This window comes from Malaclemys terrapin, chromosome 14 (assembly GCF_027887155.1).
Source record: "Malaclemys terrapin pileata isolate rMalTer1 chromosome 14, rMalTer1.hap1, whole genome shotgun sequence".
NCBI classification, from domain to species: Eukaryota; Metazoa; Chordata; order Testudines; family Emydidae; genus Malaclemys; species Malaclemys terrapin.
The window spans coordinates 27750024-27765269 of NC_071518.1; the positions used below are offsets into that span (position 1 = coordinate 27750024).

At 40.4% G+C, this 15246-nt stretch overlaps 1 protein-coding gene across 3 annotated transcripts in view; it reads left to right on the forward strand.

Annotated features, from left to right (window-relative positions):
• Positions 1–1352: 1352 nt before the first annotated feature.
• Positions 1353–15246, forward strand: part of NKD1 (NKD inhibitor of WNT signaling pathway 1) — a 159086-nt gene continuing 145192 nt past the window's right edge. For 2 of the 3 annotated variants that reach the window (XM_054048668.1, XM_054048670.1), the window contains exons 1-3: positions 1353–1714; positions 1858–1890; positions 2110–2261. In XM_054048668.1, coding sequence (XP_053904643.1) covers positions 1690–1714; positions 1858–1890; positions 2110–2261 — 210 coding nt within the window. In that variant the 5' untranslated portion in view covers positions 1353–1689. The remainder of the gene's footprint in view (positions 1715–1857; positions 1891–2109; positions 2262–15246) is intronic. The other variant, XM_054048669.1, reaches the window with a different exon arrangement.

Consider the following 15246-nt stretch of genomic DNA (forward strand, 5'->3'; position numbering starts at 1 on the left):
TGTCCAGCACCCTAAGCCATTAAGAAATATCTCTGGTATTGAACCTTACACCTGTAGAATATCTGCACTTTTCAAAACACCCCAGCTTTCCTGGAAATTAGGAAATTGAGAATCAAGGGCTATGTGGTTTTATGGTGCCTATCACCTCAGTATCTGAGTGCCTGAATTAACTTTACGCTGAAGAATAACTTGCAGAAGTTACAAGAAGGTATACATTTGTATTAAATTTCCAGGTACGGGTGCATTCCGCATCAGTAATGACAAGGCAGTATGTTACTCTGGGGTATGAGCTCATTCATATGAAGATTTTTTTTTAAACACTGAAAATATAGCAGAAGCATCCAGACCTGTGGTCCTGATGCAGGCAAAACACCCAGAGGTTAATGAGACACTAGCTTCTGAGGGAGCACAGTAATGGGTAATTAAAATGTTTGATAAACTGATTTTGAGTCCAGTCCTGCAGCCCTATGGGGTTAATCCTGTGAGGTTTGAGTGCTTTCAAGTCCTGTGGAAGCTGATGGTCCTGATTCTGGGGTTCCTTACAGCTCCTTTGAGCTGGCTGCAAACCTGGAAGAATACTGTTAATTCCCCCATGGAATACTCCTGGAATATGGGCACTTCCCCAGTGTTGAAGTGCTAGTGAAACTGTCCCGTGCCACAATCCCCTTTGAAGCCACTGGCATATAAGGGAAGCATAGGGTGTGTTGCTGGAGCACATTGCACTCCAGCCTGCTCTGGGCTGCTGGTCAGCCTTATAGGGCAGTTTCAGCAAAACCTAAATTAGAGCAGCCTCAGAGGCTGTTGTACTTTGCACCAAGGACTGCTCCAGTTCTCAGCCAGTCCCAGATCTAGGTACTGCAAAACTGGCATAAAGCCACTTTTATTACCCACCCTGCCTTGTGTCTACAGTGAAATCACTTTGGCTGGCATGGAGAATCAGGACCAATGGGAGGAAAACATAAAAATACACACATTCAGTAGACACCTTTTATTAAAATGTGCAACCCCAGGGGCTGGTAGAGGTTGTATATTTTCCTCATTCAGCCCTGAGGGGAAGAAAAATTTGGAAAGCTGCAGCTAAACGTGGGGAATGACGGGGGCCCGAGTATGTTTAGAGCGTGCAGCGCGTTCCCAAAGTTTCCTCCCTGCAGCTGTATGAACTAGTGCATCTGATTTAGCAAACACATTTCAGTTATTAGAAAGAGGCCTCCTCCTTTTGCCTTCCCTGGGCTTTCTCTGTGGCTCTGTGCTCTGCTGCCTGTGTCTGGCTGGAAGTGAAATGCACTAGAGCTGCTGCTGCTCCTTTTTTTTTTTTTTTGAGACTCCAAAAGGATCTTTATTCCCTTTCATGTGCCGCCTCAGTCCAATAGGAATCCAGAGGCTGCCTGCAAGTGGTCTAATCTCAATGAGGTGTCAATCATGTTCCCTGGTGGGTGAAGTAAGGTCTTTTGTAACCGCCTCTGTCTTTGGGAAAAGAGAAGAGAGAGGAGAAAGACTTCAGCAGAGAGAGGAGGAACGCAGGACCGTGCTGCAGAAGGGGAACTGAGATTTGATTTTGCTTTTGCTTTAGCGGGGGGGGAAAGTGGAGCACATGGATTTCTAAAAACGTTGGGATTTTATAAAAAAAAAAAAAAAAAACCACCACTGAAAACAGTCCAATGAATCGTAATTGCAGATCAATGCAGAGAAATGGGGAAACTTCACTCGAAACATGGTTAGTTCCTTTCACTTGCTACTCCCACAGCCCCTTTCCCCCTGGTTTGGATTTCGTGTTGTTTGTTGTGATTTTTTTATACTGGTGTCTAATGATCTTCCTTTATTATTTTCCCCCCTACACTTTCCCATGGACCTGCCTAGCTGCCGTTTGTAAACCCAGAGAAAGTCCAGAAGGTAGGGATGGCTCTGTATTGCTAGTAACTTTCACACACCCCCACCCCTCTCTCCCCCTAAAACTTTCTGCGGCGGGTTCGGTGGGACTGTGGTGGCCGGCTCAGGTTTATGCCCCAGGTGCTGGTCCACCCCCATCCCCCAACACTCCCACCCTGGGGCAGGCAGAGGGCATGGGTGTGCTGCTCCAGTGTGTGGCATTGTCTCTTGTGCTTTCTTTAGGTGATAGTTTTGCAGTGAACGCCTCCCTGGCTCGGAAAGGGATTGAGGACTGGATGGTGAAGCAGAAATACTTCGGTAGCAGCGGGGGCAGCAGTACGGGACTCCTGCAAGGCTGCCAGCACCGGGCTGTTTGCAGGCTCTCCGGCACCAGGGTATGTCAGTGTCTCAGCTGCACAAACTCCCCCTCCTCCTCTCCTCTTCAAACACGAAAAGCCCAAGCCCCTTTCTCCCTTCCCTTCCCAGGATCAGCTGTGAGGCGGCTCTCCTTTGCCCAGATGCTGCTTTTAGGGGCTGCCCCCGTGGGTGGCTTCCTTCCTTGTGCCCCTTTGGTGAGGTTAGAAACCCAAAACAAACTCTGCTCTGGCATAAGAGACTGCGAGAAGTATAAGCACCTGCCCACTAGTTTATTAGCAGGACGATTAGTACAAAACCCACTGCAAACAGGAACAAACAGAAAACCATTGGAATGCGCCCAGCTCCCAAAACGTACCAAGAGAAGCTACTGTCTGTGGCAGAGAGTTATTGCTGTGACTCTTTGACATAGGAGTTCAGGAGAGCCGAGCCACGAAAGAGCCTTTTTACTACTTTCCAAAAGTGTTATTTACTGATTTGGTCACATGATTAGTGCATTGGTGATTTTCTTTTTAAAGAGTTTTTGAGCTTGCCACTTGTCACTTCCCAGCTCATCTGTGAGCATATGCTCCTGGGGGAAGTCCATATACCCCACCACCCCCTAAATTCTCTGTGTGAAGTTCGGGCAAGAGTGGGGTTGTAGGTTTCTTTCTTAATGCTGTCCCTTGAAACTCAAGGGAATGATGGGGTGTAGAAGACAGTGATTCTCAAATATTGTCCTTCTACTCTTTTAGGATCTCATCCAAAGCTCACTGAAGTGTATGGAAAGACTCCCACTGATTTCAATGTGCTTTGGATCAATCCCTTAAACTGGGTCAGTGGAAGAGTAACCTGAGAGATGAGGAGACTGGAATCTGTGCTTCCCAGTGCAGGAATGTGTGTCAGAAAACACAGTCAGGGCAGCATCACCAAACATCCTGCAGACTTTTGTGTTTGTGAGGAGGCATTTCATCTTAAATGGTGCAGTTTTTACTTAACATCTGGACTTTACCTTTCCTCTTGTTTGAGATGTGAGAATGGATGAGAGACTATGTTGGGATCTTAAAACCTTTCTCTTGTGCTTGGGGGTCTATAATCTTAAAACCTTTATCTTGTGAGGCGTGATAAATAATTTGGAGATCATTGGAGGCTAGGTGAAAGGAATAAGATGCTATATAAGTGTTATTTATTATTGATGGACAAATTATTTTTGCTCACTGTTAAACTCTCTTAGCCACCATTGGTTTGAGGGTTTGACTTGGAGTTTTGTGTTGCAGAAAAGGTGATGACAGTGGGAGAAAGAATTTCTCATTTAAAATAGTGTGTGTATAATCTGTGTCAATAAATAGAATATAATAATTCTGCTTGCAATTATTCTTCCGATAAACCCACTTTTATGAGTCAAACTTTTGGATGTGTGTGTTCTACCCTTAACTGGCAGGTTTGTCTAGGAAAGAGAGTCTCAAATTTAAACTGAATACAAAAAGAAAACGTGAGTTTAAAATACAGGAAAAACCTCACAAATTCCAACATAAGTTTTTTGAATCTCAACGATACTTTGAGAAATTTGCAAAACTAACTCCATGAGTTTTATTCATCTCTGTATATATTAGTAAAAAGTAAATGTTTTTCTTAATTAATTAAGCAACTAGCTAAATTATCCGTACTTTTTACTGTCCTCTAAAATTAGTTTATTTGAAATGTGCTTGAATGCACTATTCCATAGAGGGTGTTGACTGTACCTCCTACCATATAGTTTGGTGTAGAATGTTTCAAAATAATGGTGGCCTGATATTGCCCTGAATATATGGCCTCATTGCCTGTTAATTGCTTTAATGCTATTGGCATCCTGCTGGAAGCGGGCTGTGACAGTTAATTAAGGTTCCTTAAAATATGAATTTTGTGTAATATGAAAGCAGATATTTCTACTACTATAGTCGAAACAGATATGCTGTGTATAAAGGTTATGGAGTCAAGGTTGCAAGACCAATTCTAAGATCTATCTTTGATTCACTGATCTACCAAGATATCACAGAATCATAGAAATGCAGGGCTAGAAGGAACCTCGAAAGATCATCTAGTCCATTCCCCTAAGCTATCAAGTGGACTGCAGCCTAGCATCTTAGTTATTAGTTTATTTCAAGATGTAGAAGTGACTAATATTTATAATCAATTTCATGGAATGCTACATAAAAATGTACATACCCAAACAATACCGGACTGTTATACTTGAATCAGTCAAAGTTTTTTATTTGTGCTTGTGCCATGGTTGAAAGTTTGGTTTTCCATTAAAACCTATTTTAGTGGGAAAAAATCATATTTTAATGATGATTTTAGTGAAAAATCATATGCTATTGCGGTTTGTGGTAGGAATAGTTGGATCAAAAAGAGATGAGACTGTGGATTCAGGGAAATATCCAATTGAGTTTACAATTAGAGAAAAATCAGTGGCTCTAGGAATATTTTTGTTCACTTTTGAGCCTCTTCTCAGGAATCTCTAAAAAGAATCATGATGATGATGATCTGTCTAGCATTTTGGGCCTGATTTTGTGAAATTTTGTGTATCTTCTCTTGGCTTTTGATGAGAGTTGAGAGCACTCAACAGTGTTGTGCTGTGACATTTTGGATTGTCTTGGTGAAAAATTGTTCATAATACAGAAATCTGACAATACATTACATATAAATCAGGATATAAACCAGTTGCAGACTGTTTTCTCAAGAACAGGGCCACTAAAATGGTCTGCTTCACTTCTGTCATCCAAGGAAGTTGACCCTAATGTAGCTGTTTTAAAGCAACAAGGAATGAATAAATTTGCTAAATAAAGTTTAGTATGCTCACTTAAAATATAAGATGGAATGTACATGGATGAGTTTCCTAAACCAGTTGACGGAACTATTTGTGTACACTGAATCTTGAACTGTTTGACAGGAGCATGATTCAAAAATTCAAGAGCTGGTCTATTACTGAACTGTAGTTTAGAGTATTTCCTGATTGGAAGAAGCTTTGCTCAGCTGATTTTTTCCCCCCAACATTCATGAGGAGAAAGCTAATTAGTGTCCAACTATTGCCAAATGCATCAGTCATCTGAGAAGGATGTCATAGTAGTAAATTGTTGTTGGGTGAAGGCCTGAACAAGGGTAAAGCGATTGCATTTGAAATATGCACTTTTGGTGTGTAAACAGCCTTCTCTTCTGGGATAAAAGCTCTGATCTCATTAAAGCATTGACACCTGCCCAGCAGGGGCTGCTATGCTCTAAATTTTTTAATCACTGTGTAGGCTGGGGTTAAATTGCAGCCATCCCATTCCATGACACTGAATTAAAGAAAAAAGCAATTTTGTGGCATCCATGAAAAGAATGATGGCTTGAGTTATCTTCTATTTTTAATGCTAATTGAAACCACTAGGGTTGTACATTACAAAGCCTTTTAGGGAAGTAGAATACATGTTTGTTGCTACTTATGAAGGAGTTAATTTGAGGCTGGAGGAAAAGGGAAAAGCTTCCTGTCACTGAACAGATTATCCTTTATCAGTTTTCATTTATTCATCTTGTTTATTTTTACAAACTATTTCTGCAGACCACCATTATTTGAATTTTTTTTTAAACTAAAAAGCAGCTCTGCGCTAGAGGGGAAATTTTTAAATATAGCATTTGCTTAATTCAATTTACTTTTATCTTCAAAGCCATAACAAATTTTACTAGTTTCTTACTTGAGTGTCTCATCAAAATCAGAGTTCTGGGTTGAAAAATCTGTAATTTTTAATTGCCTGTATGGTCCCAAACAAACTGGTACCCACTAAGCCAAGTTGGAAGTTATCATGATGGGAAAACTAGGAAAGACTTTAGGTACCGGTATATTGTTAGGACTTTATACAGCTTTTGATTTGCATGCTTCACTCTTCTTAACATCAGTGGGATTGCACACCCTGGCTGGGAACAGTTTAAAACAGTTCACTGGTTTTAAGATTGGGGCATGCTTTCCATATGTTCTATGCCTGTAACTTCCATTGACATTAATGGGCATTCCATGCATTGTTTGAGAAGAGAATAGACCGCAAAGTGTCAGCTTCGATACTCTTCTAACAGGATCGTTCTTTTAAAAAAGATTGATCTGTTTAACAGTGTGTGTAAGCATGCATGTGTATGTGTACGTAGATGTAGTCTGTAAAGCACACATGCAGATAGGTCATGTGTGCTGAATGAAAACATAATTCCCTAAAAATAATTTTTTGATTTATTGTCCAGATTCACATTGCCTGGAAGGCCATTAAAATGGTAGAGTTAAATTTTAAACACTAGTTAGCAATATTTTTGGAGACCATCTCATGAGTAGAACTCTCTTTTGAGAGGCTGACCTTTTATTGTCATGGTAGCAATATCCGTATATAGCTATTGGATAATTTATCTGTCTACCATATTGCTGTGTGACTACTTAAAATGTTTTTTTTTTAACTTGCCTCCTTGCTCTCATTGTTGGCATATTGTAACTAATATACTATATTGACTTACAGAAACCTGGTTAAAATTAGCAATGGGTTTGTCAGTTCTAGGTATTGCTAGGGTTTGAATAATTGTTAAGTTTGCATGCATCAGGTGTAGTAGACCAAAACAAATTCACCCAAATTTTGCAATGAAAGAAATAGCAGAGAAAAGCCCTAAGTACTGTTGAGATTTTGGTGCCAATAAACCAAGACAATTTAATTACTGGTGCACATAATACATCTTGAACGTGCTGGTTTGGGAAAATTACAATATGAACACTAAAAATCAAAGAATCTCTGAAAGTATTAGTGCCATGGTGATGAGATTAGTGAATTGACCAATACTGTAGCAGAAAACTGGATTCCAGGGGAATTATCCTTGAATGATACCAGTTGGTACAATTAAAAGCCACAATGCAGCAGCCATATGGAAAGTGTTAGACATCCTTACATGGTTTCAAAGCTATGTGCCGGAGGTTAAATTGACATATGAAGAAAATCATAAATTAAATATTTTGTGTTATGAAATTAAAAAGTTGACTTGCTTGAGCCATATGGAGGAGGTGAATGGGAGATGATCTGCATTTCATCTGGGCTTGTTTCAAAGATACTTTAGATTTAATGTGGTGCATTGTCAATTTGGGATGTTGATTAGAAAGCTAAATGGCCCGTGAAGTCTCTGCAAACAAACCTTATTAAATCAATTTATTTGATCTCTTCAGACAATGAAAAATATGAAAGTTGAAGTTACTGAGATTGATGTTTATAATGATGAAATATATCCTGTTTAGTAGCTGAGGGAGGTCTAAATCTGAGTGACATGGGAAGGTTATGTTACTTAGGCTTTCCAGTAACAGATAGCACCTCCTGGTTTTATACACGCTTAATTCTCATGAAAGGTAGGCTGTTTTATGGAATACATTCTCTTCCTCTGTAAATTAGGATGAAATAGAACAATGATGTTTTATATTCCATATTGTCTTAAATGTAAATAATTTCTTCCAGGCTTTTATACTAAAACTTCTTGCTTAGAACAAAGATGAGAAATTTGTTACATTCTGGACATATGGAAATGTTCTTTACACTAGAGTTCATTAACAGAAGGGTCCTCTGTAAGGTTTTTTTTTTTTTTTTTTTTTTTTTAAGATCTATAATAAGACCCAGGAGGAGCTAAGTAAGTGTAGGCACCCCTCAGAAGATGATCTCGGTTGACTTGACTGGTTGCTTTTGAACTGGGTTAGGAACAGAGGAAAGAGGAGTCACTTGAGTATTGAAACTGTGTAAGGGTTGATTTTATTCTGAAGGAGGGGAATTGTTGTTCAATGATGATTTTTAAAACAAATCAGAACGTGCAGTTGGCGCACCTCCCACCAGTTGGCCTTTATAGAAATTCTTGTGGATGACTAAGCTTCATGAATATTAGCATCAGAACTTGGTACAAAAGTAAATGGCAGATGTTGAAATGTAAGAAATATTTGGAGCAATTCTTTGTAACATGTCACCTCTCTTCCCCACTCTCTCCACCATTTGCACTGAGTGGAAGTACCTGCAACTTTGAAAAATCAGACTAAGAGTCTCTGACTTTGTGGTATATATTAAGGTACACTTCAACTCTGAAAAGTGACTATGGGAAAACGATGCCTTTTTTACTCCATGTGTAAATTCAGTCCTATTTGCTAATGCATGTGGGTAACTACATCCACAAACTAAAATGTATATATGAATTTACTGACTTATGTGCTTAGATAAGTGGCAGTTTATAGCTGCAGTTGATGAAGGTACATTTAAAAAAATTAGGGAGACAGAAGGCAGCCCCCTTTGAAATATTTGGTACGGTGTCATCCATGCTTTTTCACAACCATCTAGACTGGCCCTGACACCCCATTGTTTGGGTCAATGCCTTCTCCGAAAGAGTGCCAATATGCAAATCATACTGACTTGGGCCAGACTGTATCTTTTAAAGAGATCAAATTGTATTATGATGGCGAGACCATCAAACTAATTTTTGGATGTTACCGACTTTGGATTTAAAGCTGGTCACTAGAGGCATCCGCCCACTGTGTCACTTGCAGGGAGAGTCCCTTGTGAATCCATGGATTTCCTCTGAAGTATGGAGAGGAGACTGCTTTTATTCTGAACAGAATTTAATTTATAAAACTTCTAAAGTGCCTAGATTTTCTGCCAACTAACCTTGGGCTTCAGTTTAGCAAATGTACACAGCATATGTAACGTTAGATCTTAGATGGATTGGCATGTGGTCAGCGCATTCTGTGTGCTGTCCATCCCCAAGAAATACTTTGTGTTTTGTGCTTATGATGGAATTTAATGCATTTGGGGCCATTACCGTGGCAGCTTTAAAGGATTAAGTATATTGAGGTTCCCATTAAAGTATAACTCTGTGATTCAAGATCAGTGGAAGAAAATCATGCATGAACGTTTGATCTTGGGTGCAGCCACACATGCTGTGAGGTATAAAATAAGGGGATAAGCTCAGTAGGGAAGTAAGAGTACAAAGTGTTGTCTTGCAGGAGGAATGGGATTTGGGAGCAGACTTGGATCTTTTGATCCACAGTCTGATGTGAACTATGTGTGGTACCGAGGTGAATGATTTGTCTTGGGGGAGCAAGAGGGATGCAGGAGGGCGTATTAGGTGCCCTCAGAGATAGTTTGCTGTCTGATTCTCCAAAGAGATAATGGTGGTAGCTAAAGTCTCGGCTGTTTCCTGTTGTCCTGGCTGAAAATGTCTATAATTCCACCAGGGTTAATTATGCAGGGGAAAGGAACCAAGAGATAAGTAAAAAGGATAGTGAGTGTAAAACTAAGTCTTATGCAAAAGTGCCATATAGAGCACAAGTGCCTATATAGGGCCTTGATCCTGCACTCTTTGTCCAGGAAAATCTCGTATTGACTTCAGGGAGAGCTTTTCCTAAGCAAGGAACACAGAATCCTGAGCTCCTAGAGTAAAAGGCAATCTGTGGATTGCATAAGATGCTGTGGTTAAGCCTGTGTCACTGTTTCCATTATAAACCTCTCTCTTTTTAAAACAATAAATAATAATTTTGTTTGTGAACTTTCCAAGTCTTTCTCTGTCTCTCCCTGTTCACATAGTGTGCGTGTGTATATGCTACAGACACTCTCTCCCCCTAAAAGAGAGAACATCACAATCTAGCAAGGAGAATATCTGTCATTCCAGCTGAGCAAGGTCTAAGGCAATAACCCAAAATATCCTGGAAGAAATTCTAAAAAGCACTGAAGAAATCAATCATCTAATCCTAGAGGAAGGTCTTTGATGTAATCCTAGCAAGTTTATACTGGGAGCCTGCCTATTTCTTTATGGTCAGCTGTAGACTTTCTATATGAAAAGTGGATGAAATAATTTCATATGCTTCTGCTTTTAAAAAAAGAAGTTTCATAGTTTTCTAAAGTGTACACACTGTTTAAATGCAGACTGTGGCTTTTAACCTAAGACCAGGTGGGCAGGAAATACTTTCCAAAACAAGTACTTATAGAAAAATAAACAATAATTTGATATTTTCCCATGGAAATACTGTCCCCCATTTAGCCATGCTGAATGTTTAATTTTGTTTTGAGGGTAAATGTTACAGGTTATCTCAGTTTAAACTATTTTTTATTTATGTAAAGCTTATGTACAAGGGTTTGTTCCTAATATGAATACATGTATTAAAGGAGTCTTTAAGATGCCTTAAATCAAATATTTGGATAGTTTTATTTTTAAGTAACTTTTGGGGTTGAGCAAGTCTTATTTACATCATCTGTAAAACCTCCACATTATTTTCCTGCACTCTTCAGAATTGATCCAAAACCTGCTGAAGTTAATAGGAACTTCATTGAGTTCTATGGACTTGGAATCAGGTTCTTTGCGGGATCAGCTGGTGAGGCTGGAGGAGTAAAATGGCCAGACTAACAGCTTGTTCATCCACCAGTGATTGCATTGATCCTGTAGTGGCAGCATTTTTCCTCCCAGTCATGGCAATTTATTCACTCACTCTTCTCTGACAATTCAGTAAGGATTTTGGCAATTACCTTGCAGGTTAAATTCTCATAGATAATCAGGAATAGGGCTTTTAGCTACAATATTATTTAGTGCCGTGGGAACAGCCCATTAACATATCACATACCTGTTTTTAATGGTTTGGAGTTGACTTTTTTTAATTTTTTAAGTCCAGTGAGCTCTGTTATATGATTCCATTATAGGTCACACCCGCATTTCCATAATAAACATCTTTTTAAAATGGGTTTATTTATGGCTGATTGAAGACACATACCAACCTTTTTTTTCTCTGGACTAACATGTAACATAGGGCTTGTCTTCACTACGGAGCTAAATTGGTGCTGCAGCGGGATCGATTTAGCGGGTCTAGTGAAGACATGCTCAGTAGATGGGAGAGTGCTCTCTCATCTATTTCTGTACTCCACCTCAATGAGAGGTGGAAGCAATGTTGGTGGCAAAGTGTCTCCTGTTGTGGACCCCGTGGTAAGTAGATCTAAGTTACGTTGACTTGAGTTACACTACTAACGTAACTCAAATTGTGTAGCTTAGATCAACTGGCAGCTGTAGTGTAGACCAAGCCACAGAAAATTGGGTAGCAAATTTTTCATATTATTACTATTGCAACTATTATAGGTGGCCTTTCACCTACCATGGAAATGCAGCCATTGATAGATAGATTGAAGCATGGCAGCTATACAGCAGTGGACACTAAGCACAACAGTTGAGGAAGAATATTGTATCCATTTGAGACTATATGGGGGATTATAAGGAGGCAGAATGTGATTACCCAGAATGTGGTCATCAGACTTTACACCCCTGGTCTTTTCAAGATGGTTGGTTTAACTGTTTTGGGGTGTTTTTTTGGGAGAGGGCAGGAAAAGGAGGGATAGACGGTGGTCGGGGTTTTTTTTGGGTTGTTTTTTTCCCCATTTGGATGAAACAGATGCTTGTGAAAGTGCTTAACTAACACCAAGCACAGGGCAGACTTAGGTTGTTAAGTGTCCTTTGAACTCCATGGCTGCCTTGTGCTCTTATCCAGAGGTAGTATTTAGCCCTTAATAAGGACAGGGGTTATGCAAGCTCTGCCAATGCTTAGCCTATGTGCACAAAACACACAGTTCATGCCCAAAGAACATCTCTGCCAATATAACTTATTCCTAACCAGTGGCACCCTCTGATTCTTGCCAAGAGGCCCAGAACTGGAATGACAGGTGCTATGGAATTAAAGATGCTGCAGTGAGGAGCATCTTGGATGGGGCAAAAACTAAACAGCAAACAATAAGTAATGTCTTATGGTAGCCACAAAAGTACTGTGAGGTCCCTTTCTAGCTCCATAGCAGTAGCTATTCTTTGACCCTATTCCATGTGTTATACATGTTTCTGATGGTGACCTCTATAATACTGGCGCACAACCAAGGAACTGAAACACAAAACGCTGTTAATTTCACCTCCATGGGGGAGGGGAGAGGGAAAAGGGAGGGGACGGACTGAGCACTTCCCAAATGGAGAAGGGCCAAATTGGTAGATGAGAAAAACCTTAATTTCATACTCTTAAGAGCATATTAAAAGCAAAGAAGGAGATCCCTATCTTATCATTACTGCAGAGTCAGAGCTTCTATCAGCATCAAGAGGAACTCTGCAAAAAAGTTGTGGTTAGGGTATGCCCACAATAAATAGAAAGGCAAAAATTACTTGTCTTTTCAAATTGTGGTATTTTTCTAGAATGACTTGTTGTAGGCCAGTTTCTGCCTTCAGTTATATAACTGTGCAAATGCACTGATTTGAGGGAGACCTGTTCGGTATGTTTAAGGGTAGAATTTAGGCCAGAAGGATAAAGCTGTCGTAGTTTTAAAAAATGAAGGGGCAAGGGGGAAATTTGGCTTTTAATTAAACTAGCACAGACCTGTTGATTCCAGTGATGTGCGTGTCTGACTGAGGGAAGAATTAAGCATAGGGAAGTTGACCCAATTAAAATTTTAATGAGCAGCAGGTCTGAAACAAATAAAAGGAAGTTCTTCTTCACACAACGCACAGTCAACCTGTGAAACTCCTTGCCTGCGGAGGTTGTGAAGACTAGGACTATAACAGGGTTTAAAAGAGAACTAGATAAATTCAGGAGGTTAAGTCCATTAATGGCTATTAGCCAGGATGGGTAAGGAATGGTAACCCTAGCCTCTGTTTGTGGAGATGGGTGGCAGGAGAGAGATCACTTGATCATTCATTACCTGTTAGGTTCACTCCTTCTGGGGCACCTGGCATGGCCACTGTCGGTAGACAGGATACTGGGCTGGATGGACCTTTGGTTTGACCAAGTATGGCCGTTCTTATGTTCTTAAAGGAATTGCCACTTCAGGGCCCCAACCCTGCAAGCCAATTCTTGTGGGGAAATTCTTACAACTGAGCAGAATGCCAGTGAAGTTTGTGGGGCTTGCACATGTGGTGGGGATACAGAGGTCTGCAGACAGGGCTTAGTTTGCAAGATCAGGGCTTGAAAGAGGTTCTTCTGATGCTTGGGCTCAGCTTCTGGCCATGGAGAGGGGGAAAAGACGAAAAGATTTTGGCTGCAAATAGCTGAGTCATTAAAATAATGCCAAAACAAAATGTAATCCCCATGGTATCTGGATGCAACTTGTCCAGGGGCTAGCAAGCTGAACTACATCCTGGGTTTCATGCAGCATGGATTTTCATTGATCACACTGATGGGCCCCCGTGCTTCTCCAAGTTCTCAGTTGTTGTCATCTTGACTGATGATAAAACAGTGTTTTTTATCCATTAATGAAGTTCTGTTCACCAGTAAGTTTTGCACAAACTTTACATACCTTAATGAAACTCCTGAAATGATGTTCTAGAGCACGGGTCAGCAACGTTTGGCACGCGGCTCGCCAGGGTAAGCCAGCACATCCCTCACCTGCGCCGCTTCCCGCCGCCCCCATTGGTCCGGGACGGCGAACCGCAGCCAGTGGGGGCCGTGATCGGCCAAACCTGCCGCGTCAGCAGGTAAATAAACTGGCCCGGCCCACGAGGGTGCTTACCCTGGCAAGCCGCGTGCCAAACGTTGCCGACCCCTGTTCTAGAGAGAGCTGCATGATGCAGGGATTGCCATGCAATACTTTTGACTGTACACTATTGATATGATACAGTTTGGAGAGAGTGATTTTGTTGGAGTATAAAGGGTTATGTTGTTAAAGTTACACAGGCGCCTATCCACCAGTACACCGCAGGTGATCTCAGAGTGAATGTTGTTTAAAGCGCCTGTCCCACGGCTTCACAAATGTGCTCTGACCAGAGGATGTTTTTCTAACTTCAAAGGGCTTCTCAGACTGGCTCGGTGCCTCACAGACTGAGTCCACAATTCCTCTCTGCTCGTGATGTGTTCTAACCATGTGTGATTTTTGGTATGTGATGTTTTCTTAGAGCCGCATTGACCTGTGTTCAAATGAAACTTGCTATTAAGCTTGTAAACACAAACTTGTCGTGTGGGCAGTTTTCATCTTAACCCGATGTGTGTCTTTTTTTTAAAAAGAGAGCTAGAATAGACATCAAACGGAAGAGTAATTTATTTAAAAAAAAAAAAAAAAGGAAAAACAAAAACAAACACAGCAGGCTTTTCAATTCCAAAGCCTCTTTCTGAAGTTAAAGCTCAAGGAATGGGTTCTTTGCCAGTCATCACTGAGAGAACCGTGCACATTCCCGCTTCGGCTCTGTTAATGTTACATTTGGTTATTTTAGTCAAAGTTTTATCTGCAATGAGTGTGCAACGAGTGAGCAAGCCACAAGCGAGTAGAAAATGGAAAATCCTCTACCACTAGCCTGCTTTTTCTAGCAACATTTTCTTTAAATTGACTTTTAGGAATCTGAGTATTTATTTTTAAATGTTGCTTTTTCTTTTGTAGTTTGGAAAGAGAGTTTGGGGGTGGGAAATCAATTACATTTTCCTTGCAATCCATTTCTGAAATAACTTAATATTAATGTGTTTTTTAAAAAGCTGACACTAGCTAATAGGCAACTGAGTCATGAACTGAGGGCTGGATCCAACTCCCATTGAAATCAATGGGAGTCTAGCAAGTGATTTTAAGGGGAGTAGGATCAGGCCTGGAGATATTTATGTAGATGAACTGATATGTATCGTGCTGGGTCAACTGTTGTAGTGAGGGACATTCTGATGTTCCACTGAAGCAACAATTAACACTGTCGGATGCCATTTTTACAACATTGATGCAACTTTTCAAATCAGAACAAATGGGCTAATGATGTTGAAAAGCATAAGGGTTTAAAATTTTGATTGATATTTTATCATTATTGTTGCTACAGAAGTTACATAACTTACAAAAATGTTTCACCAGGAGCAAACAAAATATTTAGGGTCAGAGTGTGATAACACACCAAATGGTACTTTATGCCAGGAGTGTTCCAATTGAAGCCAACAGGGGACTACTTGTGGAGTGAGGTATTACTCATTATGAGTAAGGACATCTCAAGCTCGCCCTTAATAAGCAGTTAGTTAGATTTGCATTTCAGGCATAATCCAGAAGT